This window comes from Eubalaena glacialis, chromosome 3, assembly GCF_028564815.1.
Source record: "Eubalaena glacialis isolate mEubGla1 chromosome 3, mEubGla1.1.hap2.+ XY, whole genome shotgun sequence".
Lineage (NCBI taxonomy): Eukaryota > Metazoa > Chordata > Mammalia > Artiodactyla > Balaenidae > Eubalaena > Eubalaena glacialis.
The window spans coordinates 137,903,662-137,931,467 of record NC_083718.1 but is presented as its reverse complement, the minus strand read 5'-3'; the positions used below and the strand labels follow the sequence as shown (position 1 = coordinate 137,931,467).

Genomic DNA, 27,806 nt, shown 5'->3' with positions numbered 1-27,806 from the left:
ATGAATGAACAAATGGCTTTCTTATACAATTCTCCATGTCTAAAGGTCCACCGATCTGGTGTGTCAATATGCATTGGGTAAAAGCAGAATGATACATCAGGCAAGTTCTGTATTTTAGAAGTGAAAACCAACAAACTCTAACCTAACCAAGAGCCAATTCCCTATCTGAGGTCATGCAGCCAGAGGCACACTGTAGGATTTCGTGGCCACTTTATATGTGCCCCCCCGCCCCACCTCTAATGCCCAGGGCCAGAGCACAACTCTACCAACTCAGCTACCAAATATATGGCTATCTACCCTCAGGAAAGTGGCCAGGACCAGAGAGAGGCTTGTAGGGGGTGGGGTGGAGGAAAAAGTTCCTGACAGGTACTAAGCTCTGTATCAAAGCCTCGGCATGCCTAGCTTCACTTAATTCTCATAGCTAGTTTATGCTCTCTTCCTGTTTTACAGGTAAAGACACAGAGACACAATCAGGCTCCTTACCCTGTCTAAGGTCACAGTGCTAATAAACAAATGGCAGAGTCAGGATCTGTAAACAGCTGGGCCAGACACCAATATGTTCCACTGAATTTTGAGTTAGTAGGAGCATCCTGGTCTATGCAATGTCAAAACCAACATCCTTTTTCAGCTGTGTGTGATTTACTCAAACTCTGTTTGTTTGTCTTTTTTGTATGTTAATCTCAACCTGCTAATTTCTGCCTGCCCCCATCTTTCCCCTTGATAACCGTAAGTTTCTTTTTTTTAATTTAATTTTATTTTGTTTTTATTTATTTTGGCTGCGTTAGGTCTTCGTTGCTGCGTGCGGGCTTTCTCTAGTTGCGGCGAGCAGGGGCTACTCTTTGTTATGGTGCATGGGCTTAGTTGCTCCGCGGCATGTGGGATCTTCCCTGACCAGGGATGGAACCCATGTCCTCTGCATTGGCAGGTGGATTCTTAACCACTAGGCCACCAGGGAAGCCCTCAAGCTCTGTTGATACCCATTGCTACAGTTCAACGAAAGGAAAGGAAACATTTTTTTAGAAACCTTCTTTCTTGTTTCTTTTTTTTTTTTAAAAAACTGGGGTTTTGGGACTTCCCTGGTAGCACAGTGGTTAAGAATCTGCCTGCCATTGACATATATACACTACCAAATGTAAAATAGATAGCTAGTGGGAAGCAGCCACATAGCACAGGGAGATCAGGGCGGTGCTTTGTGACCACCTAGAGGGGTGGGATAGGGAGGGTGGGAGGGAGACTCGAGAGGGAGGGGATATGGGGATATATGTATATGTATAGCTGATTCACTTTGTTATACAGCAGAAGCTAACACAACAATGTAAAGCAATTATACTCCAATAAAGATGTTTAAAAAAAAAGAGAGAAGCTGATGTGATCAACAACAATTTTATCATATTATACATTATATTATGATGTACAAATCAATAACTTAATTAAAGAGTGATATAATTAAAATTAAAAAAAAAAGAATCTGCCTTCCAATTCAGGGGACACGGGTTCGATCCCTGGTCCGGAAAGATCCCACATGCCGCGGAGCAACTAAGCCCGGGCGCCACAACTACTGAGCCTGCAAGCCACAACTACTGAAGCCTGCGCGCCTAGAGCCCGTGCTCCACAACAAGAGAAGCCACCCAATGAGAAGCCCAGGCACTGCAACAAAGAGTAGCCCCCCCTCGCCGCAAATAGAGAAAGCCCGCGCACAGCAACAAAGACCCAACACAGCCAAAAATAAAATAAATAAAAATAAATAATTAAAAAAAAAATAAAACTAGGCTTTCCCTAGGTGGGTCTCTCTGCTGAAAGCATGCACAGAAAATCAGGAAGACAGAGAAAAGTGCACAAATCACAGATGTAGAAGTCAGTGAATTTTCATAAAATGAACAGACCCATGTAACCTGTACCCAGACCAAGAAGTACATCATTGTCGGCCCCATGGAAGTCCCCCTCCAATTCTCGCCCGGTTGCTAACACTCTAAGTTAACCACTATCTTGACTTCTAACATCATAGGTTTATTTTTGCCTCTTTTGAACTTTATATAAATTACATCATATTTTTATGTGCTTTTTAATCTCTGGTTTCTTTTGCTTGACATTAACGTTTATGAGATTCATCCCTGTTGTTGCCTGTGGCAATTGTTCTGATTGATTTAACCACCGTACAGTCTTGCAAATAGTACCACCTTCTCTAATGAAAAGAGTCTGATTATGTGAGGCAGATAAACAAAAGGTTGTTTACATTTCCTTTCTATGCACTGTATTGGGGTAGAAAGTCTTGGAATCTTGACAAATACATTTCTGATATATACAGAGCTGTGTTTAAATTGCATTTAGAATGATCTCTTATATTAGGAATCTAAAATACTCAAACTCATAGAAGCTGAGAGTGGAATGGTAGTTACCAGGGGTTGGGTGAAGGGGGATTGGGTAGGTGTTGATTAAAAGGTACATAGTTTCAGATCCCCAAGGTGACTAAGTCCTAGAGACCTGCTGTACAGCATGGTACCTATGGCTAACCATACTGTATAATATATGTAAAAATTTAAGGTAGATTTTATTTAAATGTGCTTATCACACACACACACACACACACACACACACAAACAGGGAGAGGGAGGAAACTTTTAGAGACGATGGCTAAGTTTATGAGATTATTTATGATGGCAGTTTCACAGGTGTATACTTATCTTCAAACTCATCAAGGTGTATACATGAAACATGCCCAGCTTTTTTGTATGTCAATCATATCTCAATAAAACATTGCATTTAGATATAGTTTGTAGAAAATTTATATTTGGGGTATATTGTGATGCTTTCACTTGCTAATAATAGGGATTTAGGACCTGTCTGAGCCCCAGTTTTTCTCATCTATATTGAGAAACCCTCATACTGAGGGCTTCAAAGTCAAATGATATAAGTACATGAAGGGCCTCCGTCCTGATTTTTCCCAGAGATCAGTAATAAGATCATGCTTTCCTGCACAGAGCTTGGGGCCAACTTTTAGGGCACCTGAGGTCTCTTACCAGCTGGACCACTGACTTCATCACTGCTAAAATCTGCTTCCACGTTTCCAGCTCTGAGCAGCTCGCTATTCGTGGCAAGGCTGAGGTTTCTCATTGCCCTTTCCTATTGCCCTGCCCTTCTCTGCATCTCTCCTGCCCAACACCTTTCTGCTAAAACACACACACACACACACACACACACACACACACTCTCTCTACTGAATTTGCATGAAAAAAATGGGAATATTGAAATGTGTGCTAAATATTAGCTGAGCTGGAAAATTATTAAAGCAGAAGAGGGGAGATCATTGAAAAAAAAAGAATGTTACTCAACAGTTTGTACAGTGTTGTCTATTCTTTTCTTTCTTTTTTTTTTTTTTTTTTTGACCGCACTGTGAGGCTTGTTGGATCTTAGTTCCCCAACCAGGGATCAAACCCAGACCCTCGTTAGTGAAAGCACGGAGACCTAACCACTGGACTGCCAGGGAATTACGAGTGTTGTCTAGTTTTGATTATATACATGCATACATGAAAGGATATGCACAAGGGGGATAGCGATGGTGATTTCTGCTTGGTAAAATGTGACATTTTTATCATTTCAAATTTTTTGCTTCTCTGTAATTTTCTTGTTGTCTACAATGTCTACAATGCACCTATATCCGGTCTGTAATAATAAATGTGATATTTGCAAAATGTGCATTATACTTAAAGGTTTAGAGTCTGGTTTTGTGTGTATTCTCCTATTCTACCTTCCTTGTGAGAACAGAGTAAGTATTTTTCGTATGTTCATTTTTCAGATCAGAAATGTAGCCTCAGCAACGTTAAGTAACTCGCCTGAGGTTACCCTCGGAAACAAGAGGCGGGACCAGAACCAAGCCAGATCTTCTGAGTAAACACTGCACAGTAAATACTGTGCTAATGGCTGTGTTAGGTGGATCAGAAAAGGGAAGAGGAGACTCAAGAAATGACAACATTTAGGAAAGCAGTTACACAATTTTAAATAGAAAAGACCCAAGAGTAAAATGCCACTTTAAATGCAGCAATTTCAGGAATGCATGCATTTTCAGCCCTGAGGTGAATCCTCTATTTTATTGACCAAGATAGGGTCTTGCCCGGAATCTTGCTCTGTTTAACCTCTGATTTAGCTTGTGCCTTAAGGTGAATTAGAGATAATCATATCTGTTCGGTGTTTATTGCACAGAGATGTTGCAAGGATTAATGGGTAGTGTGCTTGGCGCTCCTTTGAGAAAAGAGCTATATGAATGTCACGTATTATTACCAGATTAATGCTAATTATAATTATTCATTCATCCTCTCTTCCTGTTTCTCAGAGTCAAGTGCATTACTTCCCAGACCTGCAGAAGGAAGTAAATCTTCCTTTGTCGCTCTTGTTGAAGTGAAAGGGCAAAAGAAGGGGAGAATAGAAGGGAGCTTCTTCCTGCTACTTCTCCTCCGGAAATTCTTGACAAGTAGGGTCACCCCATGACCACAGATGGCCCCAATACCTTCTCTTAACCCCTTGAGACTTGCTTCTGGGGTGCTAAGCATTGTTCCTTCTCAGAGTCATTTTTGTAAGAAAAGGAACAGAACCAGCTTCATGGGCATGTGACCTGTGCAGCTGCACAGGGGCCCTCACTCAAGGGCACCATAGTTAGTCTTGAAACTCATAATATTATTATCTTGGTGTTTTGTAAGTAAAGTCGGATGGGAAAATGGAGCATATACTCCGTGGCTTGAAGCCTCGGCTCCCGTACTGTCCCATCTCCTGCCACCTACCTGCTTCCCCTGGACGTGTTCTCAGCCACCTGTTTCCCTGATCCTTGGCACCACGGGGGTCATCCAGCATCCATGTCCCTACCCCTACCCCATGACCACTGCTGCTGTCCACTCCCAGCGGGGGCCTGGGTGCAGGTGCAGAGAGGATCTGAGCTGGACATGGGTGCCTTGCAAAGTCTCAGGAGGGGCATGGGAGCAGCTGTCCTTGCCCTGGGCCGGCATGGCTATACCATGGTAGACAGAGGCCATGTCTTGGTGGGGGTGATCCTCTTATCCACCCTGATCCAGGTATCTAGCACATCCTGGTGCAGAAGTTGTAGCACCCTTAGGGGTCACCTGTCTGCTGTGGGTTGAGGCATTGGTACCATGGTGAAGGGAAAGGTCTGCCTTTCTCAGAGCCTGCCCTGGGCCGGGGCATAGCACGCCATTTGGAAGTTGGCAGGTTCGGGCACCCCAGCAACTGGTAAGCTGTGCATGTGCCCTAAGTCAGAGGCTGCAGGGCCTCTGGGGTCCTATAAGGGTCTGCACTCTCCTCCTGGTATCCCTCTGCCTGAAGTAACACAATTTTAAAGAGTAAATAAAATACACCATGCCATTCATTAATTGTGACAAATGTGCCATTTGAAGATGTTAGCTATCGGGAAACCTGGATGTGGGGTATATGGAAACTCTCTGTGTTAGCTCTGCAACTTTTCTGTAAATCTAGAACTATTTTTTAACAGTTTATTTAAAAAATACAATACCACCATGACAGGTCGAGAGAGAGCAACTTCAGAAGAAAGGAAAAAGCTTCATATTTTAAGACCTTTCACAGCACTTTTTCCTGCTTTTTGAAAAGGGACTATGCATTTCATTTTGCACTGGGCCCTGCAAATTGTGGAACTGATCCTGACTATAAAACCCCTTGTTGAATATGCAGTTCTTCTATCTCCCTTCCTGTTCCTCCCACCACACATACCAGGTTTGGGGGTTACTTTTACTGCCATTAATAATTATACCCCTGTATGCTGATCACCTACTAAGAACTGGTTACCATACTTTCTATACTTTGTTTCATTTAACCCCTTTATAACTTTATGAGATAAATATTCTTCTCCTTATTTTAAGATGTGGGAAATGGAGGTCCAGGATCACACAGTAAGTGGTAGGAGAGAAAGTCAAAATGCCTGAGTCTCAATCCAAAGCTGGTGCTCTTTTCACAGTGCTACAGATGTATCCTCAGCCTCTAGATACCCAAGTATCAATATTTTCAGGCTGCTTGGGCAGGCACTGTGGTTTCCATTCCTCTGAGTATTTACTGAGTACCTACTAGGTACCAAGCACCGGATCTGGTGCTAGAGCCACAAAGTTCTAGTGTGGAGGCCAGTTTGAGCTGCACTGGTCCTTTCCTTTGGCAGTACCAGTAAGTAGCTGGGGTTTGATGCTCCCATCCTTAGCCCACTCTGACATCTGTGCCTCCTGCCTCAGTTACTGTGATAAGAAGGCTCTAAAACGGCACACAAAGAAAGCCTTGACCATGGATTAAGAATCTGGGAAGGGACAAGTTTTCATTAACTTCAAATTTTAACTTTTTACCTAAAAAAATATTGTGGCTGACCAGAATCAGAGAGGGCAGTGAAATAAGTTCCTGCCATATCCACTGGCCAGTCACTGGCATCTCACTATTGTCCTAACTCTAGGAGCATGCGTGTGTTCATTCTGTGTAATGGACAAGGAATGAGTTGTGGCGATGGCACTTAATGGGCAGATCATTGAAGAGTTCTCCTCCTTCTTCAGTGCTTCACTGCTATAATTACCATATTTTCTTTGTGGGTGGAGATTGGATCCCTTTTTTCCTCTTCCGGGGAGGAGAAGTGTAATATATCATCCCGCAGTCAGTTCAAAATGCTCCAAGCAAGTTACTTACTCCCCACCACCATGGTGAATGTCTGATCTTGAGGACCACAGGTTGTGATATGGAAGACACCAGGGTCGTGAAGCATGAGTAACTGGGAAGTGGTTGGACTTTTTCTTTTATGAGAGGCCAGGAGGGAGAATGGGAGGATTCTGTCACTTCAGGAAAAGCTTCCTTGGATGAAGCGCTCTTCTGGAAGGGCATAGAGGCAAGGGGGTGTTTCAGACACACAAAAGAGTCAGTGAGGAGATTCTTCGTGTTGAAGCAGCATGGCAAAACTGAGGAAGAAAGGAGGGAAGGTATGTGCAAGGCTGGCTTGAAATGAGTTTTACTAAAAATACTTCAATTCTTGTCTGCACATTTTTGAGGCGTGTGAAAAGAAAAATGGAGGAAGTCACCTTCAGTGGTTTTGTGGCTTTTTAAGTATGACATACAGGATGTTGAATTTTAACCCATTTATCCTGAAGGGTAGGCATATGTGGGGGATGAACAAGACACCTATTCTTTGAAATGTGCATCGGTGCCAAGTGGCTCCTGTCACTTGGAATCTCTCTTCTGTTTATTCCCTTTTCTGCTTCAAGTGTGAGTGCCACACACATAAAAGTATTCAAATAATAATAAAAAAGCTATGTGATCTCCCTAGAATTTCTGCATGAACGTATGAAAAATGTATTCTAAATATGACAGGAATGTGTGAGTCTTTTCCTTATAATAGAATTTCATGTGAGATTTTTAATTTTATTAGTGCCTATTGTGTGCTTGCATTCCAGAAAGCTTGGTAGAGTTAATGGATGGTGTTCCCTTCAAAAATCAGTCATGCATGCAGGAGAGTCTGACTGCTTTTTATAACTGTCTGTAGCATCATTGGTTCATCTAGCATTTATAAAATTAATTTCAGTGTTTATTAACATAGGGTTCTTAAGTCAATAACCTTAAGTATTAGCTTAGACTCACGAACTTCTGGGTATGAAATGACGTATTGTGAACACTTAAAAAGAGTTTCATTACCCAGCAAAAATATGATCTTAAAAGCAATAATTTTTGAATCGACGACTGAGACATATTTACAGAAAGTCTGGATTCCTACAGTGACAAATCCGAGGCCCCGGCTTTAATCAGAAAATCTGCAGCGTTCACATCTGGCTCCACCTGAAAGTCTGGTTCAGAATTTCCCTGTGATCCTGGCAGTTGCAGAAGAGAAGTTTTAGCTTTGTTTAGTATAACAAGAACTGCCCGACTCCCCAGCCAATAAATGTGTTCATGTAAAACTCCAGACAGTTTCTCTGAGACTGCACTCTTATCAGGGAGACCTCATTTTGCCTCTACTTAAAAGGGAGACTCGCAAGAGAGGAAGACTTGTGCTGGTCAGTGTTTGCTGAATTGAAAGTTATTCCAACATTTGCACATTCCCCAGAATGAATGACTGCTTAGCCTTCCAACAACGTAACTGTCAGTTTCCCCCTCCAGTTTTGGACTGTACGTTTCGTTTAGAAGAAAAGCCAAATGAGAAAATGCTTTCCTCATTTCTCCTCTAGACTGCAAGCACTCAGAAATGACATCACGCACCCCAGAGCCCCAAGATGACGAAGGCAGAGAGAGCCTGAGAAAACTGACTGCTTCTGCCTTGAGTTTTAGGACTCATGTATGCAGATGAGCTTTTCAGAGCCGGTTCCCCGCCTTCTTCCTCAGAGGAAGTTTCTTGGTAGATCGCAGACACCTCATCCAGCCTGGGGGCGGGGGGGGAAACTTGGCACGAGCCATTCCGGGCAGAGCACCACGGTGATTTGTTCTCCTGGTGGAGAGAGCTGGAAGGAAGGAGTCGGCGTGCAAATAATGAAGGAGCACGGGGCCACCTTCAGTAGCGCCGGCATCAGCGGCGGCAGCGGTGACTCGGCTATGGACAGCCTGCAGCAGCTCCAGCCTAACTACATGTCTGTGTGTTTGTTTGCAGAAGAATCTTATCAAAAGTTAGCAATGGAAACGCTGGAGGAACTGGACTGGTGCTTAGACCAGCTAGAGACCATCCAGACCTACCGCTCTGTCAGTGAGATGGCTTCTAACAAGGTAAGAGATGACCGTTTTATTCATTGAAGTGTGACCGCGCGGGGAGCTCGGGGCTGCCCTGGCCTCCGCCAGCAGCAGAGGTGCATGGGGACGCGACTGTCAGCTTTGTTGATCTGCCTCCGATGATTCTGTTCCAAAGTGCCCCACTTTGCTTGCGTCGTGATGCTACAGCAAAAGTTTAAAATCCTCAGCAGGCTTTAATTCCCAGAACTTCTTTCTTATTGATGCCGTGCGGAATGTGTTTAAGGTGAGGGGTGTTTATGAAGTGTACCAATCACTATACAAGTGAAAATGTTTTTTTATTTTTTTGTAAACAATTAGCAGGAAGATAAAATCTGAATGAATCCATAGGGTAAAATGCTGCGTTGCAATCAGGTGTTATATATGTGTTTCTGAACAAGAAAATAATGTGATTTCTGTATATCGTTGGTGAGAATGGTTTGCCCTGAAGTTTCATAAATTCTGAAATTCTCCTCAGAAGGATGTTCTGATATTCTCCAACATTTCTTTTGTGATGCTGGTATGACCTAAGATTAAAAAAAGGAACAATATACTTTGTCTCCAAAAAAGAAAGTTATTTTTTTAAAGTTTGCTGCTTTGCAAAGTGGACTCATATGAAATGAAGTTCCACCCATACTGCAAAGAAATGGTTTTATGTACAATGCCCAGGCAAAACTTAGTGTTGAAGAGCTTTAATTATCTACCATCATATCAGTTGTTTAAGTAACACCTGGATTTAGAGTGCTAATTTATGTAGTGAGAGTTGTTGCTTTTTGTTTGCATTCTTCTCTTGGAGACTGTTAATTTTATATCTATCTATCTATCTATCTATCTATATGCACATATATGTGTGTCTGTGTATGTATTATTTTAATTGAAAGCCTTAACACTGCACGCTCATAAATACACATTTCAAAATCCCCAATCATCCTAGTCTGAGGTATTATCTTATTGTCTTAAGGTTCTGGGGCTGGGAAAAGATTTTGCTCCACACCTGCCAACATGCCCTTTCCAGCCCTGCATGTGTGTCCCTCCTCCCTTTTTCCTGGGGTTAAAAGTATCACCTTCCCTTCAAGACTTGCTGGCTCCTGCTCAGAGGATCTGAGTAGAGGACCAATCATGCCCTGAAGGTTGGCGGGGGTGGAGGGGGTGGTATAGAGAGTGGACTTTTCTTACTCTTGTTTATTGGTTAATGAAAGGGCAAAAAAAATAAGCCTCTCTCAAATTTTAGTTCAGATTCAAGTTGGAAAAAAAGGAAGGTTTGAGGTTTAACTATTTACTGACTTTTCTCTGAAGTTCTCAATTGAAGCTAAATTCTGGGTTTTTCCAGGCTGTTGTAAATCTCAACCAGCTGCTTCCCCATGAGGAGGGCGTAACTGCATAACTTCTCCAAACCACACTGGAGTTCATGTAGGAGGATTTTCACACAGGCTTTAGCCTCCTGTGAAACATTCACAGATACTCTGTTCTTTGCATTTTGTGATCATTGATACACATGCAAGATGTAGATCTGGTATTTAGGGGTAGTTTTTTTAGCAGGTTTCACCATAAAGGACACCCTGAACTTTCTTCTGGAGTCACTAAGATAAAGTGGGCAACTTTCTCCCTCTGGAGAAAAAGATTACTCATTGAGAAACTGCAAATTGCCATTAGTTTTCGTTTCGACTGTTGATGCCTTGTAGATTCTAACCAGGTTTGTGTCTAGAGTGCTGAAATTAGACATTGTCTGTCTTGCAAATTTATTACAGATAATCTCATATTCAGTGTATAGTTAATGAGGCTCTGACACCAGGGACTGTGTAGGACCCAGTGAGAATTTCCACTCGCTTCAGGCTTCCGCTCCTCCTTTATGGTGTCCTGTGCAGGAAGCAATGAAAGTTGAATAGAGCTAACCCTAAAGAAAGGGCTAAACCTTAATGCTGACACAGTTAGCGTAAGTAGAAGGCATGCAGCTTCACCTATTTCTAGAGCTACAGTGGAGAGGTTGTAGGGCAAAGCAATTGCCCAGTGGATGAATAATGCCCAGATGACAGCTAAAGTCAGTTTCAATTTTTAAAAAGATTTCTCTCTCTTTACTTAGCTCTCTTTTTACCCACCCCCAATCCCAAAGTCTTGATTATCTAGATAATCATCTCAGGGTTAATCCATGGCACATATAATATAATATAATGTGAATATTTTTGTGGCCACCAAAAAGAAATTGATCTATACCAGTTTAGGGGGAACTGAATTATCTGTGGTAAAACTAAAATTCACATTCAATTTTAAATATTCTCAAAATTATTTGAGTGTTCCATCTGAGCTGCTGTTTAAAAATATCATCATCGTCATCATCATCATTGTCATCATTACTGTGTAGTCTTTTTCGATCATCTTCTGCTTACTCTCACTGAACACAGGAGCTGTGGCAAATCTCTGAGTTACAGACTTGGAAGTAAGTGTGAAGATGTTCTATACAGGAAGTTTGTGAAAAGCATGGGCTTTGGAGTCCAAAGATCATGGTTCAGATCCTGTTTCTATCATTTACTAGCTACTTGACCTTGGCCAACTCACTTAACTGCTCTAAGACTCAACTTTCTCATCTGTAAAACAGGGATGAAAGTGGTCCCTACCTTACTGGGGTTGCTGTGAAGATTGAGATAATGCATCTAAAGCACTCAGCAAGGCCCCTGATGTGTAGCAAAAGTTCAATAAGTGATAACTTATTAATAACATCTGCTACATCTTTGCACAAAACTATCTGTCTCTAGTTCTGATCAGCTAAGTGACTGCTGAGTTTTGTTTGCAGCCTCTGAACTTGCATGGGAGTGGTGATGGGAGAGCCTGTGTTTTGCTTAGGGGTTTGGAGATTACATGTGTGCCAGTCTACATGCAAATGGTAGAACGTTGACTGTGTCTAGTAGAGGAAAACAAGTAGTCTTTATATTCGCTTCATCTGGGTAGGGATGGATTTGTTTGTTGCTTTTTCTTAACCCTTTTGAAGAAAACTGTGACTCAAAGATTGCAACCATCCCAAGTGTGCTTCAGAGCCCAGAGAGTAAGATGAGGAACTGTTTCTGTGACTTACAAAACCATAGTCTTTTCCTTGGCTCAAACTTCCCTCATTCCTTAATGCTGGCCACAGGCCAAGTGGAATTCCAGAATTCCAGAGAAAGGTGCAGCCAGGTGGGTCAGTATTGTAGATTATTTTCCCCCAAGAATTACAACAAGATGGAATAAATTAAGTAGGAGTTTTACAAGGCAATGACATTGTCTTTCAAGATGAAAAGGATGTCTAGTGAACCTTCTGCCAGCAGCTAGACGCGTGAGAGCTGTTTTCTGTAACCACAGATTGCCTTCTTAGATTTGTTCATTAATTTTTTGTTTCAACTTTTATCACCTCCTGAATTAAAAGAATTGTCTTACACTTCAACGAAATGCATCAGAGCATGAGTTCCTCAGTGGCAAAACAGTCAGATGTTTTGAAAACAGGATGCTTTGGCTGCGCATTATAAAAAGAGGAACGGAAAGAGAAACAGTATAGAAAGGAAGAAAGCAAATAGCCTCAGCAGGGTCCCCAGCCCAACAGCGGCATAAACACTGACCTATCTTCCTGACCTTCACTGTAGCTCAGTTCCTGACCTCGTGTCACCAAAGCCAACCGACGTCATTGGAGGAGGAGAGGAGGAATGGCGCAGCTGCTGTGAGGGTGACTAGAATTTCCTGTCTCCTTCCTGACAGACGCAGGCAGAAAAGTACAGAGTTGCAACAACAGTGGCTGAGGAAGGACCGACACAGAACAATCCCAGTGAGGTGCCGTTGTGACTGAGGGGAAAGAGGGAGCTTTGACTGAGAAACAGTGTCTCTGGCCTAAAATTTTCAGGTGAAAAATGTCAAAGGGGTCATTCGTACCCGGCATGTTGAATGTCTTTCAAAAGATGTAATACCCAGTAAGGAGCTATGTTCAAGCAGCTGGTCACTGACCTAACTTTCCCCCAAAAGTCCCCCACTACACTTTTCTTTCTCAACTAGCTTTGCCCTGGGGCTATTTTATGTGTAGTACAAAGGTTTGGGCCTTATCGATGAAAATGGATGTTCTATTGTTGAAAAGAGCAGTCCTGAATAATATCAGTACTTTCTGGAGAATGGAGCACCAGGACCCAGCATTTCAGTAGATGTTTGCTAAGGAAGTCTATAAGATGGGAATGGGAGACAGACGGACCTTTTTCGCTAAGGGCATCAGAAAGTCCGCTACAGATACCATGTCCGGGGAAATGAGTCCCCTCAGCTCTACAGGTTTATTTTTCCGATTCTTCACGTGTAGCCGTACTAGAGTACCAAACGTGAAGCCAACTAATTGCCTGTGCTCTTGGGTGGGAGGGAATTAAGTCATAGAATTCTACCAGCCTGGAGCCACCTGGGACCCAAGCTGCATGTCACTGGAATGTGACCATGATAGGTTGATTCCCTTACAGTTGGTGAGTCATTCTCTATCCAATCTTATAATTTGTAAGGATGGGAAATGTTGGATCCAGCAGAACTGAAAGGAAATAGATCGTATTGATCAATGGATTCATCTTAGAACTCTGTTGGGAAGATGATAGACAGGTGACCAATTATTGAAAGGGATTAATTAATTCCACTTTGGCGCAAAATTAAATGACGTGATTAGAGCGGTGCCCCCCATGGGGCAGGAGGGCTCCTCTTCCTGGGCACTGTGCTTATAGAGAGCCTAGCCTAGTCTGCATCCAGCTGTACTCTGCTCCAGGACGTGAGGAGGCTGCTGGGTCGAGGGAGCACCTGTGCTCCCCCTTCCATACTGCATCCACCCTCACATTGTCTGCTCAAATGGCTTTGACCTCACTTCCAGGACCTATGCAGGCCTCTTTCCTGGGTGTGCTGCAGGAAAACATACCTTTAGGCCCAAGGAGTAGCCAAGAGGCAGCAATTTGGCTTGAGACAGTAGTGTGGGTGAAGCTTGGACATGCAGGCTGTCTAAGCAGAGGGTGTACTTATGGGACCCACATACAAGGTCCCTGGTGGTGCCAGGACATGGGGAAAGAAGGGGGCAGGGCATGGTCCACGAACTAGATCCCCCTGCACTACCATATCCAAGGTGTTCAAGTTTTCTAAATTCAATCTGGCCTTCCATAGGAAGGGATGTCTGTCAAAGTAGGAGTATTGGAGGTAGCTCAATTTATATCCTTATACAATTAGGCTTATGATATGTGGCTCCACAAATGTTGCAGGTGATCTCGGATTAGAGGGCAGAATAGAATAAAAATCAGTTCTGATGGCCAAGTGGGGGGCTCATACAGTGTTTTGATCCAATTTTTCTTTCTCTACTGCTCAGATATGTATGGTACTACAGACAGCAAAGTGGAAAGAGCCTGGGAATAAGCCATGAGTTTGAGTTCTAGCTCTGCCTTTATTGAGGTGTTTTGTCTTAAGCAATTAAATCATTTTGAATCTTTGCCTTTTCTTAACTACAAAAAAAAAATTGTTGGAGAGGACTGTCTCCATGGTCTACTTCAGCTCTTGTATTTATCAATAGAACAATAATAGTGAACAACCAATCTAATTTTGCAGGTGTATACTTTGTGTGCAGATATTGTGCTAAGCTCCTGATCTACATTCTGTCATTAATACTCACAGCAACTCTTTGGATAGGTACTATTATTATCCCCATTTTACAGATGGGTAGAGTGTGGCTTAGAGAGTTGAAATAAATTGCCTAAGGTAAAGATGAGAGCCAGGATTCATACCCAGGGCCATTTGACTCACCATCAATGACCCCAATGGGACAGATAAATATAGAAATAAAGAGATAGTTAATCATTCTTTTTTTTTTTTTTAAATCAGTCATCAATTTTATACACATCACTGTATACATGTCAATCCCAATCACCCAATTCAGCACACCACCATCCCCATCCCACCGCAGTTTTCCCCCCTTGGTGTCCATACGTTTGTTCTCTACATCTGTGTCTCAACTTCTGCCCTGCAACCCAGTTCATCTGTACCATTTTTCTAGGTTCCACATACATGCGTTAACATCCGATATTTGTTTTACTCTTTCTGACTTACTTCACTCTGTATGACAATCTCTAGATCCATCCACGTCTCAACAAATGACTCAATTTCGTTCCTTTTTATGGCTGAGTAATATTCCATTGTATATGTGTACCACACCTTCTTTATCCATTCGTCTGTCGATGGGCATTTAGGTTGCTTCCATGACCTGGCTATTGTAAATAGTGCTGCAATGAACATTGAGGTACATGTGTCTTTTTGAATTACAGTTTTCTCTGGGTATATGCCCAGTAGTGGGATTGCTGGATCATATGGTAATTCTCTTTTTAGTTTTTTAAGGAACCTCCATACTGTTCTCCATCGTGGCTGTATCAATTCACATTCCCACCAACAGTGCAAGAGTGTTCCCTTTTCTCCACACCCTCTCCAGCATTTGTTGTTTGTAGATTTTCTGATGATGCCCATTCTAACTGGTGTGAGGTGGTACCTCATTGTAGTTTTGATTTGCATTTCTCTAATAATTAGTGATGTTGAGCATCTTTTCATGTGCTTCGTGGCCGTCTGTATGTCTTCTTTGGAGAAATGTCTATTTAGGTCTTCTGCCCATTTTTGGATTGGGTTGTTTGTTTCTTTAATACTGAGCTGAATGAGCTGTTTATGTATTTTGGAGATTAATCCTTTGTCCATTGATTCATTTGTAAATAGTTTCTCCCATTCTGAGGGTTGTCTTTTCGTCTTGTTTACGGTTTCCTTTGCTGTGCAAAAGGTTTGAAGTTTCATTAGGTCCCATTTGTTTATTTTTGTTTTTATTTCCATTACTCTAGGAGGTGGATCAAAAAAGATCTTGCTGTGATTTATGTCAAAGAGTGTTCTTCCTATGTTTTCCTCTAAGAGTTTTATAGTGTCCAGTCTTACATTTAGGTCTCTAATCCATTTTGAGTTTATTTTTGTGTATGGTGTTAGGGAGTATTCTAATTTCATTCTTTTACATGTAGCTGTCCAGTTTTCCCATCACCACTTATTGAAGAGACTGTCTTTTCTCCATTGTGTATCTTTGCCTCCTTTGTCATAGATTAGTTGACCATAGGTGTGTGGGTTTATCTCTGGGCTTTCAATCTTGTTCCATTGATCTATGTTTCTGTTTTTGTGCCAGTACCATATTGTCTTGATTACTGTAGCTTTGTAGTATAGTCTGAAGTCAGGGAGCCTGATTTCTCCAGCTCCGTATTTTTCCCTCAAGTCTGCTTTGGCTATTCAGGGTCTTTTGTGTCTCCATACAAATTTTAAGATGATTTGTTCTAGTTCCATAAAAAATGCCATTGGTAATTTGATAGGGATTGCATTGAATCTGTAGATTGCTTTGGGTAGTATAGTTATCTTCACAATAGTGATTCTTCCAATCCAAGAACATGGTATATCTCTCCATCTGTTGGTATCATCTTTAATTTCTTTCATCAGTGTCTTATAGTTTTCTGCATACAGGTCTTTTGTCTCCCTAGGTAGGTTTATTCCTAGGTATTTTATTCTTTTTGTTGCAATGGTAAATAGGAGTGTTTCCATAATTTCTCTTTCAGGTTTTTCATCATTGGTGTATAGGAATGCAAGAGATTTCTGTGCATTAATTTTGTATCCTGCTACTTTACCAAATTCATTGATTAGCTCTAGTAGTTTTCTGGTGGCAGTTTTAGGATTCTCTATGTATAGTATCATGTCATCTGCAAACAGTGACAATTTTACTTCTTCTTTTCCAATTTGTATTCCTTTTATTTCTTTTTCTTCTCTGATTGCCATGGCTAGGACTTCCAAAACTATGTTGAATAATAGTGGTGAGAGTGGACATCCTTGTCTCGTTCCTGATCTTAGAGGAAATGCTTTCAGTTTTTCACCATTGAGAATGATGTTTGCTGTGGGTTTGTCATATATGACCTTTATTATGTTGAGGTAGGTTCCCTCTATGCCCACTTTCTGGAGAGTTTTTATCATAAATGGGTGTTGAATTTTGTCAAAAGCTTTTTCTGCATCTATTGAGATGATCATATGGTTTTAATTCTTCAATTTGTTAATATGGTGTATCATATTGATTCATTTGCATATATTGAAGAATCCTTGCATCCCTGGGATAAATCCCACTTGATCGCGGTGTATGATCCTTTTAATGTGTTGTTGGATTCTGTTTGCTAGTATTTTGTTGAGGATTTTTGCAAGAGATAGTTAATCATTCTTATAAGGGAATTTTGTTGTGGTTTCTGGGAGGTCTTATTCTTCTAACTCTGGCTATCACTGATGGGTAGGTCTGGTTCAGGATCCTAATCTGCAATTACCATATTCTGGGCCTCTAGATCAGCCATTAATAACCTCCAGCTCAGTCTTTGTGGCTGGGAAGCAGTGTCCATTAACATAGAAAAGGTGGAAGAATAACCATAGTTATAGAAAATTGTTCTAAAGCATCCATAAAACTGTAAATAATGATATTAAACTAATCCACTGTATCAGTTTGCTAAATTAAAGATCTATTTTTTTCCCCAAATTCTTCTCTAACATGACCTAAGATAAGATAATAAAGTTTTGTTTAAAGGACTTTAGCCTACCCTCTAATTTCCTTTTTACCTACCCCCCCAACCCCCGAAATAAAAAGAAAACAGAGAGAGCCTATTCCTGTTATGTTTTCATTTTATTATTATTAAAATAATTGGGGCAATTTCATCATATACTATGTCCTTTCCAATGCATGCAATATGACCATAAAACAGAGGAGCGATGTTTCTGTAGCAGTAATCAATATAGGGAAATTTCCTAGAAGTAACATGGAGACTGTCTCCCTTAGATTTGTCTTCATACAGAGATGAAATAGAAAATTAAGTTGTTTATTCTTTATCCAGCATTATTTCAGTTACTCTTTCTGACAAAATAGAGTTGTATTATTGAGTGTAAGTCAGTATTCCACGTTCTATTCTTATCAAAACCTAAATCGAAGATTTTGAAATTTGTTTAGTGCTTTGTAGTAAATTTGATCTGTAATCTGTTTTGCTTAATTGAAATATTTTTGCATTGGTATTTACAGAACCATTTTCTCCACTGAATTCTAATCCATTTAGCCCACTTAATTCACCTGAAAGTACCCAAGTGAACAAATCTCTAAAAAACAAGGAATCTTTAAAAAAATCTCTAAAAAACAGGAATGAAGTGAAGGAACATTATCGTTGATTGGTGCACCTCTGGCTAGCTGATAAGAGATGATATTCGCAAAATAGAATAAATAAGTCATTTTAATGGGAGACTTTCTCTCTACATTAAAAAAATCAGGTAATTATCTTTAGAGTGCAAGTATAAATCTAGAACACTAGTTTTGAAAAATAGAATTACACTATGTCAATGGAATAAAGGTTTGTTTTACATCTTTTTATACGTCTTTCTCATCTTTTTTTTTCTTTTAGAGTAGGCCCCAGTCTAGAAGGCTCCCCAGATCCATGCCATTGTTATCTATGAGAGAAAAGGCCAAGGGTGGAGCTTGTTCTTGTGCTATTCTTCCAGCACATCTTACTTCTAAGTAAACGTGTGCTCAGCAAGTAGAGATAGCTCAGCTCTGGAAGCCAGACTTACCAAACCAGAAGATACCAGGGCAAACTTGTGCCGCGGTCAATAGATTTCACACTCTAGAAGGCTCTGTGCCGGTTGTCACTGTGCATCTCTGCACATCCCTCCACTTTAGCATTTTTCAGGGACCTGCCAACCCCTCTCTGTCTTGCCCAGTTGTACGTGATGTTTCCCTCAACTGGTGCCAAACTGTTTAGTCTCTTGGATATTTTACTGTAACTTCCTTTGTTTGATTTACTTTAAAGTAGCCAAGTGTTTCCACAAAGAAAGGACTGTTAAGTTATTTAGAAATGAAGAAGACAGTAAAACTCCTGTTTCTTTTGTTTCTGTTGTGGGAGGTCACTGATAATCTTTTTCTCTTTAAAAAGTGCCTGATAGTTTTTTCTCTTTATGGAGCAGAGTTTAAAAGCTATAAATCATGCAATTCTGCTCATGAGTCACATGTTTCTTCAGCTAATTACTTGCCATTTAGAAACCTTCAGAGGTTGAAGTTTAGTGAACTTATTGAAAAGAAAATTCATCTTCATGGCTCAATTTCATCTCTTTTTTCTTTTTTTAGCTATTCAGAATACGGTCATCTTAAAGATAGTCATTTTAAAACTCTAAATGGCCCAGTTCCCTTTATTCTTTGCTAACAGCATAGTGCATAATGTTATAACCCTCAGCAAATTATAAAAATGAAATTTGAGTACAGATACCAGAAGGTAAAAGTGACTTATCCAGTTTAAAAAATTTGCATTTAAGACAAGAGGTCTTAGCATTTTATATCTGAACATTTTAAATGGTTATTTTGGAAAGAAAACAGTAAGAAGAGGTGTTATCATTAAATAAAAATATCTGTCCAACTCAACCACATAGGCTGTGTGCTAAAGCTAATCAAATGGGGCAAAGGGGAGTGATAATTTGGCAACTATCTAATGTCTTTGGTCAGTATGAGTTGATAAACCTAACCAAAAGAGACCTGAATGTATTCTTTCTATCTATAGTCTTATGTGGTTGCATTAGACAAAATTCCAGAACTTTGAACCCATAAGGGAGCCATAGGTATTACCTATTTTAAGACTTCATTTTATAGATGAGGATTATAAAAACTGAGGGTTAAATATCTAATATGCTCCAAAGATCTTTGTAAAATATAAAACAGTAATCTAAATGAAAAGTAATTTTATTATGACATGACTTCTCCAGAGTCATCAGGTTAATTAGTGGAAGATTAAGGTACTAAAATCCAGCTTGCTCTTCATCTTCAGCAAAAAGCTGATTAAGCTTAAGAAAGACGTGGGACATTCCCTCTTTAGCTTGCATTGATTTTTAACCTTCTCATTACCCCTCATGAATAAAAGCTATACATGTCTTAATCATTTCAAATAAAGAGAACTAATTTAGTATTCCTGAAAATTTTGTGATCAAAATCTAGCAGGAAATAGTTGGAGCAAGTTACTTTAAATGTCCCTGGCATTGGTTGTTTTGTTTTTCTTCTCTTTGCTTTTTGCTGTTTCAATTTCTGAATAAATATACATATTAATATATCTGAATTAATACATATTAATATAATAGACATATATATACATACATATATCATCAGATAAAGAATCTCATTAAGGCAACCAGGATTAACATTTTCATCCTCACATAATTGAAATGCTACCCTACAGATAATTTATTTCCAACTTTTTCAGTTAACATAATAGCCTATTTCTTCATTCTTTTCTTAGGTTAGATTCCCATAAATGGAATTAATGCATTAAAAGGCAACATTTTTAAGGCTTTGATACTTATTTGCTTTCCCACTGATCCCAATGCCAAAGTTTAAGTAGTAAAAACCCTGTGATTAGTAAAACTCCTTCAATTTCTTTCTATTTCTTCCTTTCCCCTCTCTGAAACTGAAGGTGATAAATTGGAGAGTTTTACCAACTGGTGGAAAAATAGTCAATGTTCCGATTCTCTCTGCTACTTAGCAGAGCTGTTAGCTTAGGAAGTAGAAACGAAGACAGTGATCTCAGGTTGACCCTGTCCTTGTACCCCAGAATGTTTCTGCCCAGTGGCCCAAATTATGCAAAGCTCTCCCAACTCAAATAAGATTTCTGGATTCTTGAGTTGTGTTATCAACATCTTGGTGGAGTTGGGTTCAACAGTGTTGGCAGCTACACATTTAGAAACAATATTGATGTAATTAATGCCTTATCAACGTTTTAAATCAAATAAACCTCATTTACAGTAGATAGAGATACATTTCGATGTGTTTAGGTAGCTCAAGATGAGTTTTGATGTTTAACTCAGATGTCTGAGTTAAGCACATGTTGCAAATATCTTGCCATAAAACATTGACAAACTCTAAACTATTAACCTAACTACTTAAAATGAGCAGATGCAGGAAAAAATAAAGGGAAAATGACTTGGGAAGAACTGATCGTCTCGTTTATAGTAGTCCCTCCCCCTTATCTGTGGTTTTGCTTTCCACCATTTCAGTAACCCGTGGTCAACTGCAGTCCAAAAATATTTAATGGAAAATTCCAGAAGTAAACAATTTCTAAGTTTTAAATTGCGCGCTGTTCTGATTAGTGTGATGAAATCACACACCGTCCCATTCCACCCACCCGGAGGCACGTGATTTACCCCTTTGTCCAGCATATCCTGCCCAATAGTCACTTAGTAGCCAGCGGGGTTATCAGATCAACTGTCCTGGTATCTCAGTGCTTGTGTTCAAGTGACCCTTACTTTACATTTTACATAATAATGGCCCCAAAGCACAAGAGTAGTGCCGCTGGCCCTTCAGATATGCCAAAGAGAAGTTATAAAGTGCTTCCTTTAAGTGAAAAGGTAAAAGTTCTCAACTTAATAAGGAAACAAAAAAATCATATGCTGAGGTTGCTAAGATCTATGGTAAGAATAAATCTTCTATTGGTGAAATTGTGAAAAAGAAAAAAGAAATTTGTGCCAGTTTTGCGCCTCAAGCTGCAAAAGTCATGGCCACACTGTGTGATAAGTGCTTAATTGAGACGGAAAAAGCATTAAATTTGTACAATAAGATATTTCGAGAGAGAGGCCACATTCCCGTAACTTTTATTACAGTATATTGTTATAATTGTTCTATTTTAGTATTAGTTATTGTTGTTAATCTCTTACTGTGCCTAATTTGTAAATTAAACTTTATCATAGGTATGAATGTATAGGAAAAAACATTGTATATATACAGTACTATCTTCAGTTTCATGCATCCACTGGGGGTGGAACATATCCTCACCAATAAAAAGGGACTAGTGGATAATGTTTATTAAGGGAAATCATTCCATGCCAAAATATCCTTGATAGTCTAACTTTAGCTCTTTTGATATTTACCCATTGCTAATCATTACTTATTTTATCAAGTAGGACAAAGTTAGAAATTTTCTTAGCATATAATGTAGGAAATGAAAAGAAACTTTTTAACTCCTGGATGGATAAGAAAACTTAGTTTTTTAGCCGTTATAATAAGATACAGAAGACTTGAATTTAAAAGTTAAAATATGCAAAAGGAGATTTCACTGCTGGGGGCGAAAGGGGGGAGAGGAGATTATTTAATAACCAGGATAATCAGCTGAGTATAGGAAAAGAACTGACAGAGTTGAAAAAAATAGACTAAAATTTTAGTAGCTCTGGTTGTTCCCAACAGTGGACTTCCAACTTCCTCTCTACCCTCGATATCAGAAGATCTATTGAAAACAAGGAAGAGTTTTATGATAACCTGAGAATGAAGGAATGATGGCTCTACCCCTCTCTTGGTATCCTGTTGCCTAGAAAACCTCCCTTTGGCTCAAATACATCATCAGGCCCTGTACTATGAACCTATTCCTGGTCTGCTAGCCTTCTTGGCTTTCTTTTTTGAAACCCTGCCTTAGCTACCCTGACTTGGATCAAATTTTCATAGATCATCCTCTTAGCTATCTTATTGGTTAATATCATAGCTAACATTTTCATTATCTGGGGTTTTATTTATGTCTGCTCCAGTTTGCAAGCTCTTGAGTCCTGAAATTCTGCTTTGCATTTTTGAGGCTCCACATTTGCTTATAGTGGTAGTGGGGCTAAAAATTATCAAGGAGGCATAGCTCTACTTCTGTCTGTCAGGAGGGAAGTGAAAAGCAGATGAAGCCTTTTGTCAGTTGGTGGTAATTGATTTTGGTTTTGTTTTATTTGGAAAAGCTCTCTGCAGTTCTACTTGATTTGGTCATTTAGGAAATTTGTTGGCATTGGGAGTTTTGATAGCTTATCCTGGTTTTGACCAATGCTAGGACAGGTAATGACCTCACCGGTGGGCACAGCACTGTTTAAAGATGGAAAAATTTTTTTGCATTTTCAAAAACTTTAAATTCATGGAACATGCTTAGACTATCCAGAGGTAATGTGCATTTCCAGTATCCTTTTGCACACCCATTTGCCTGTGAGAAGCTAGGGACTTTAGTCCCTGTCCGTTGCGATCGCTACTCCTGGCTCCATTCTGTAATTGAGTCAGAATGATTTAGCTAGATCTGCGTTTATTGATGCAATGGGTATGTTTTTCTTGGCCAGGGCCAGTACATTACTTGTGTTCTTGACAGGGTGAGCTGCCACTGAATTTTTCCCTGCTGTATTTTAACACACTTAAGATCTAGTTGCACCACAGTTATTTGCATCTGTCTTACCAATTGCATGGGAGCTTCCCTGATAATATCTCAAGATTTATCAGTATTATTTTTGAAACACTTTAAAATCAGTATAACTTCATTTCAGGACGTTCATTTTATTTTGCTTGCAATAATTAAAAATACTCCTTTACTAATAATCTTTTTTTGTATGTTTGAGGCATTAAGGTAAGGTCATTGTTGAAGGCTGCATAGTAAAAGAGTAAAATTTCTAACTGAGAAAGGTCATAGATTGCTTTTCAAAAAAAGGCTTTTCAGGGCCCTTGATAAATCCTAAAATAGGAGAACTTTGCCAAAATAAACAAACAAAAACATGAATCCCTGGGCAAGACTGGATTCTCTTTTTTTAAAAGTAAGATAAATATATTGAGTTAAAATGAGTAAAAAATGAGCTTTTTGATAAAGGTAATGAAGAAGGAGGAGATATTGGTAAGAAATAATTCAGGAGAGATTTTTCTTCTTTGAACACTTTTCAAATCTAACTACGTGAGCCAGGACTGCACTTTCCCAAGGACTCTGGTTCTGCCTGAGGGAACATTAATTATGGGGCAGTGTAGAGATTTTTAAGTCCCATTTCTTCACTTACAGCTTATTTGCTCTCAAAGCTTCCTGCGGTACCAAGATAGAGCATTACATAAAGGGCCACTTTCTTTAAGTGTATAGCTGTTTGTTACTTTTGTGTTGCCAGATCCAAGATAGCATGGTAAGGAAACCTATCTGAAGAGCCCTTTGCTCCATACACAGCACTCTCACCTATGCTATCTCATCTGATGCTCACCAAGAGGAAAGTATTATTATATCTCCATATTCAATGTGAAACCAAGCTGCAAGCTGTGTCCAAGACCCTCAGCCACTAAATCATGATGCTTAGAATCAAATCTGTTCTCTTTGCTTCAAAGTCAAATGACTTAAAAATAATAATTAAAAGGAAAAACAAAAGATTAATATGATGTATGTTTACATTTTTATAAAAGAACAACAGCAGGAAAAACTAATATTTTTTATTAGGATGTTACCTTTGAAATGGGGTGGTTAATGATTGGAAGAGAGCAAAATGGACTTTTTTGCTGGTAATATTCTCCTTTCCCACCTGAGTGCTTGTTAAACAAGTATGGTCATTTTGTGCACTATTTTGTGTGTATTTTGCACACAAATAAAAGTTTTAAAAATAATAATAATAATTAAAAGGAAATCCACAGGGTAATTTATTATATTCTTCTATGACTTGCCAACAAAACATATAATCATAGAATTTTTTTTTAATTAATTTATTTATTTATTTATTTATTTATGGCCGTGTTGGGTCTTCGTTTCTGTGTGAGGGCTTTCTCTAGTTGTGGCAAGCGGGGGCCACTCTTCATCGTGGTGCGCGGGCCTCTCACCATCGCGGCCTCTCTTGTTACGGAGCACAGGCTCCAGACGCGCAGGCTCAGTAATTGTGGCTCACGGGCCCAGCTGCTCTGCGGCATGTGGGATCTTCCCAGACAAGGGCTCGAACCCGTGTCTTCCACCCCAGCAGGCAGACTCTCAACCACTGCGCCACCAGGGAAGTCCCATAGAATTTTAAAGCTAGAGCTCGACCTTCTTATTTTTCAGACCTCAGCTTAGATGTTATCTCTTTGGAGAGGTCCTCTCTAATTATCCTAAGTCAGTAGCTTATTTGTTTTACAATTCGCTGTCACAATTTATGATTTTTGACTTTTTTTTTGTTTTTGTTGTAGAACTTGGTTTTTACTAATCTCCTCCCTTTGACTGTAAGGTTATTGGTGACATGAATTGTGTCTACCTTATTCATTATTGTAGTTCTGGCATTTAGAATAGCTCTAGGCATTCAAATAAATATTTGTTGGATCATGTGCATGATGGCTCGGAAACTTAATTTGTTGAGGACCAACTATACTGTTAGTGGCAAATCTGTTAGAACCCAAGAATCCTGTTTCCTGTTGCACTGTACCGTGCTACACATAGGTGCTTCCCATGACCAATTCTAGTTTTTCTAATTGTTAGCTTTGATGAGAAATTCCCATCTGGTTCACAGTGGCTCTTCAAAGTACCCTCAGAAGCAGCAAAAGCTTGCACCAGAGCCTTCCCCAAATGCAATCAGATAACAGAGAACAAAGTCTTGGGGACAAATGTTCTTTCCTCGTGAGCAGAAATATGAAGCACATTTTTGTTGTTGTTTGGTTCGACATCGGGGTATTCAGCTTACCTTCCTCTTGAAAAGTCTGCATCCTGTGGACAAGAATCTAAGCTCTACAGAGACTGACAATAGCCACTGCATACTCAGCTGGGAGCGTATCTGTGAATACATGTTGTGTCTAAAACTCAGCCATTTGCCGTATCTGTTGTGTCTGGAGCATAGGAGCTTAGTCATTATGCCATTGTTTGGTTGTATTTTTCATTCCTGACATATTGCTGGTACTCCTCTCATCCCCACCTTGGCCACATATTCAATTAATTCAGATATGCTGCTGGATTGACCTGAACTGTGGAAATCTGAGTAAAATGCATACTTGGTACAGTTGTCCTTATGTCAGGCAATCTGTGGCCATTCATGGCTTCTGGTTAATACATAAAGAGTTCTAAAGTCTCTTAATTTGAGGAAATTGGCTAAGTCATGAAATCATGAAAGGCTAGATTTGAAACAGCTGGATATCTCCAAAATAAACTTTTTAAAGGTATGGCTTTAACACAAGGCCATTTTGAGTTATGGCTTTATATGACAGGTTTCATCTATCTTTCTGGCAATTCTGGTTTACACTCCTTAGACTGACGAATAATCTAAATGTCAACCAGCGAGCCAGAACTTCTGTGAGTAACTCATGTGTCACGTAATCTATATGACATAGAACTGCATCACACCTGCAGCAGCATATCAGGGGAATTCTCTAGTTAATTTCTTGTCAACAATGAAAAGAAAAGAGTTTAGGTGCTAAAGAGCCAACCAAAACCTCCACCCAGATGCAAACCAAGTGAAAAAGGTGCCAAGAGCTCAGATTCTTTGAAAATTCAGAGAAAAACTCAGTTTTAAGTACAAATTCTACAACAGTCTCACCTTACCAACCACTGTATATATATTGTTTCTAACCTTCCCATTTTAAAGATAGAAAAACTTAGTCTCCAAGAAACTCAACAACTTGCCAAGTTTCTCAGTCTAAGTTACAATATAGGATTTTATTTTCAGACCCAGTTGTATACTCAGCTGATCCTATGTCATGTTATTATGATGTTGGGTCAGCTGTTAGAGTCTTATTTATGCTGTTAGACCCCACCGGTAAGGCCATCCTGTAGTCAGAACCCCTTCTACTTCATGTATAACCTATGCATCTAACTCTGAAACTACTTTTATAAGTAGTTTCATGCACCCAACAAACCTGTACATCTGGGGGTGCACTGTTCTGCAAAGCATCCATCCATCTCTTCTAAACTTTGGTAGCTAATAATAGGAAAAACAAAATGCAAAACAAGTGTAACTGTCTTTTTTGAGGATAAAATTACTTAAGACTACTGTATTCATCCTTTATGGTTTAAAAATATGTTCAAACCTCTAACCTATGGTAGATTCTTCTCAATTTGCAAGGACGTATTCTAGCGTAGGGATTACCAAAATACCAACAGATAACATATATTTATTCAGGGAAGAAAAGGATATTTCTATGTAACCCAGGGATTTTCTTTATTTATTTGATGGTCCCTAGAGTTGATCTTGAAAATTTCCAGACTAAGGGGCTGTCCCAACCCTAGGAAACTGCTAATCCAGAAGCAGCGATGCCCAGGGAAGGTTTTGAAGCATCCCGTTGTCTTTTATCTCAAAGGGTATGTGAAAGTTGCTAGCTGAAATCAATATAATTAATATTAAACACAAGATATGCTGCATATTGTGTTTAAAAGGGGTATAGTAGTAATCTCAAAAATCAGCTATGGTAGATTTTTATGGCTGCAAAAATATTGGAAATTTTAATAAGGCAATATTTAATGCAGGATTTTAAGCAACCCAGGAGATGTTATAGGATAAAATTGGAAATCAGTTCTTAAAGAGAATCATGACCAATTTTTATGGGGTTATGAAAAGAACGTAGAATGTTTGGGGGATGATTTTCCTGTTCTGTGGCATTGCTTTCAAGTTAAATATGAAGGACTTAAAGCATAGGTCGTGTTTTCCGCTGGTCAGGAGAGGACACTAAACTGAAAGGACCGTGGGTCTGATCCATGGTAAGATTTCTAATTTTAAAAATGTAACAAGTTATAGAACCTCTGGCTATGAAATCGTTCAAAAGAAACCTTAGTCTTCTGCTTTGGAATCGCATTAACGTCCCATGGCCCTGGAACTGGCTTTAGAAGCTTGAGGTTAAATATTAGCCATCATGCACAGAAGAAGTTGTAGAAGGCTTAAATGGGAAAACAAAAGAGTAACTAAATAGTTTACCTTGATTCCTTGATTTTTTTCATTGCTACTGTGATTTTTGTCATCTGTAGAAAAATAAAGCCTCTGCTGTGTGTAATTATCAGGCCAGCATCCTCAATCTGTCATAGTACCTTTTTTGGGGTCTGTCACTATTAACAACCATATTAAAAGGGAAAGGTCAGGTACATAAAATGAAACTGTGAATCTTCAGTAACAGTTGCAGGTGTTTTTCATCAGAAGGAAAGACTTCTGTCAAAAAGAACATGTTTGAATATTTTAAATTATCTAAAAATATACGGTACCTCTAAACCTTACACATTATGAGTGTATGACTTTGAAATCCAGTCTCTCTAAGGGATATTTAGGACATGTAATATCTGGGACATATTTATACTAAAAAGAAACAT

At 39.6% G+C, this 27,806-nt stretch overlaps 1 protein-coding gene across 2 annotated transcripts in view; it reads left to right on the top strand.

The window, feature by feature from the left end:
• The first annotated feature begins 8,423 nt into the window (after window positions 1-8,423).
• The window catches only part of PDE4B (phosphodiesterase 4B), a 42,830-nt gene continuing 23,447 nt past the window's right edge, over window positions 8,424-27,806 (top strand). The window contains exon 1 of one of the 2 annotated variants that reach the window (XM_061186475.1): window positions 8,424-8,730. In XM_061186475.1, coding sequence (XP_061042458.1) covers window positions 8,500-8,730 — 231 coding nt within the window. In that variant the 5' untranslated portion in view covers window positions 8,424-8,499. Of the gene's footprint in view, window positions 8,731-12,541; window positions 12,593-27,806 lie in introns of those variants that run through there. The other variant, XM_061186474.1, reaches the window with a different exon arrangement.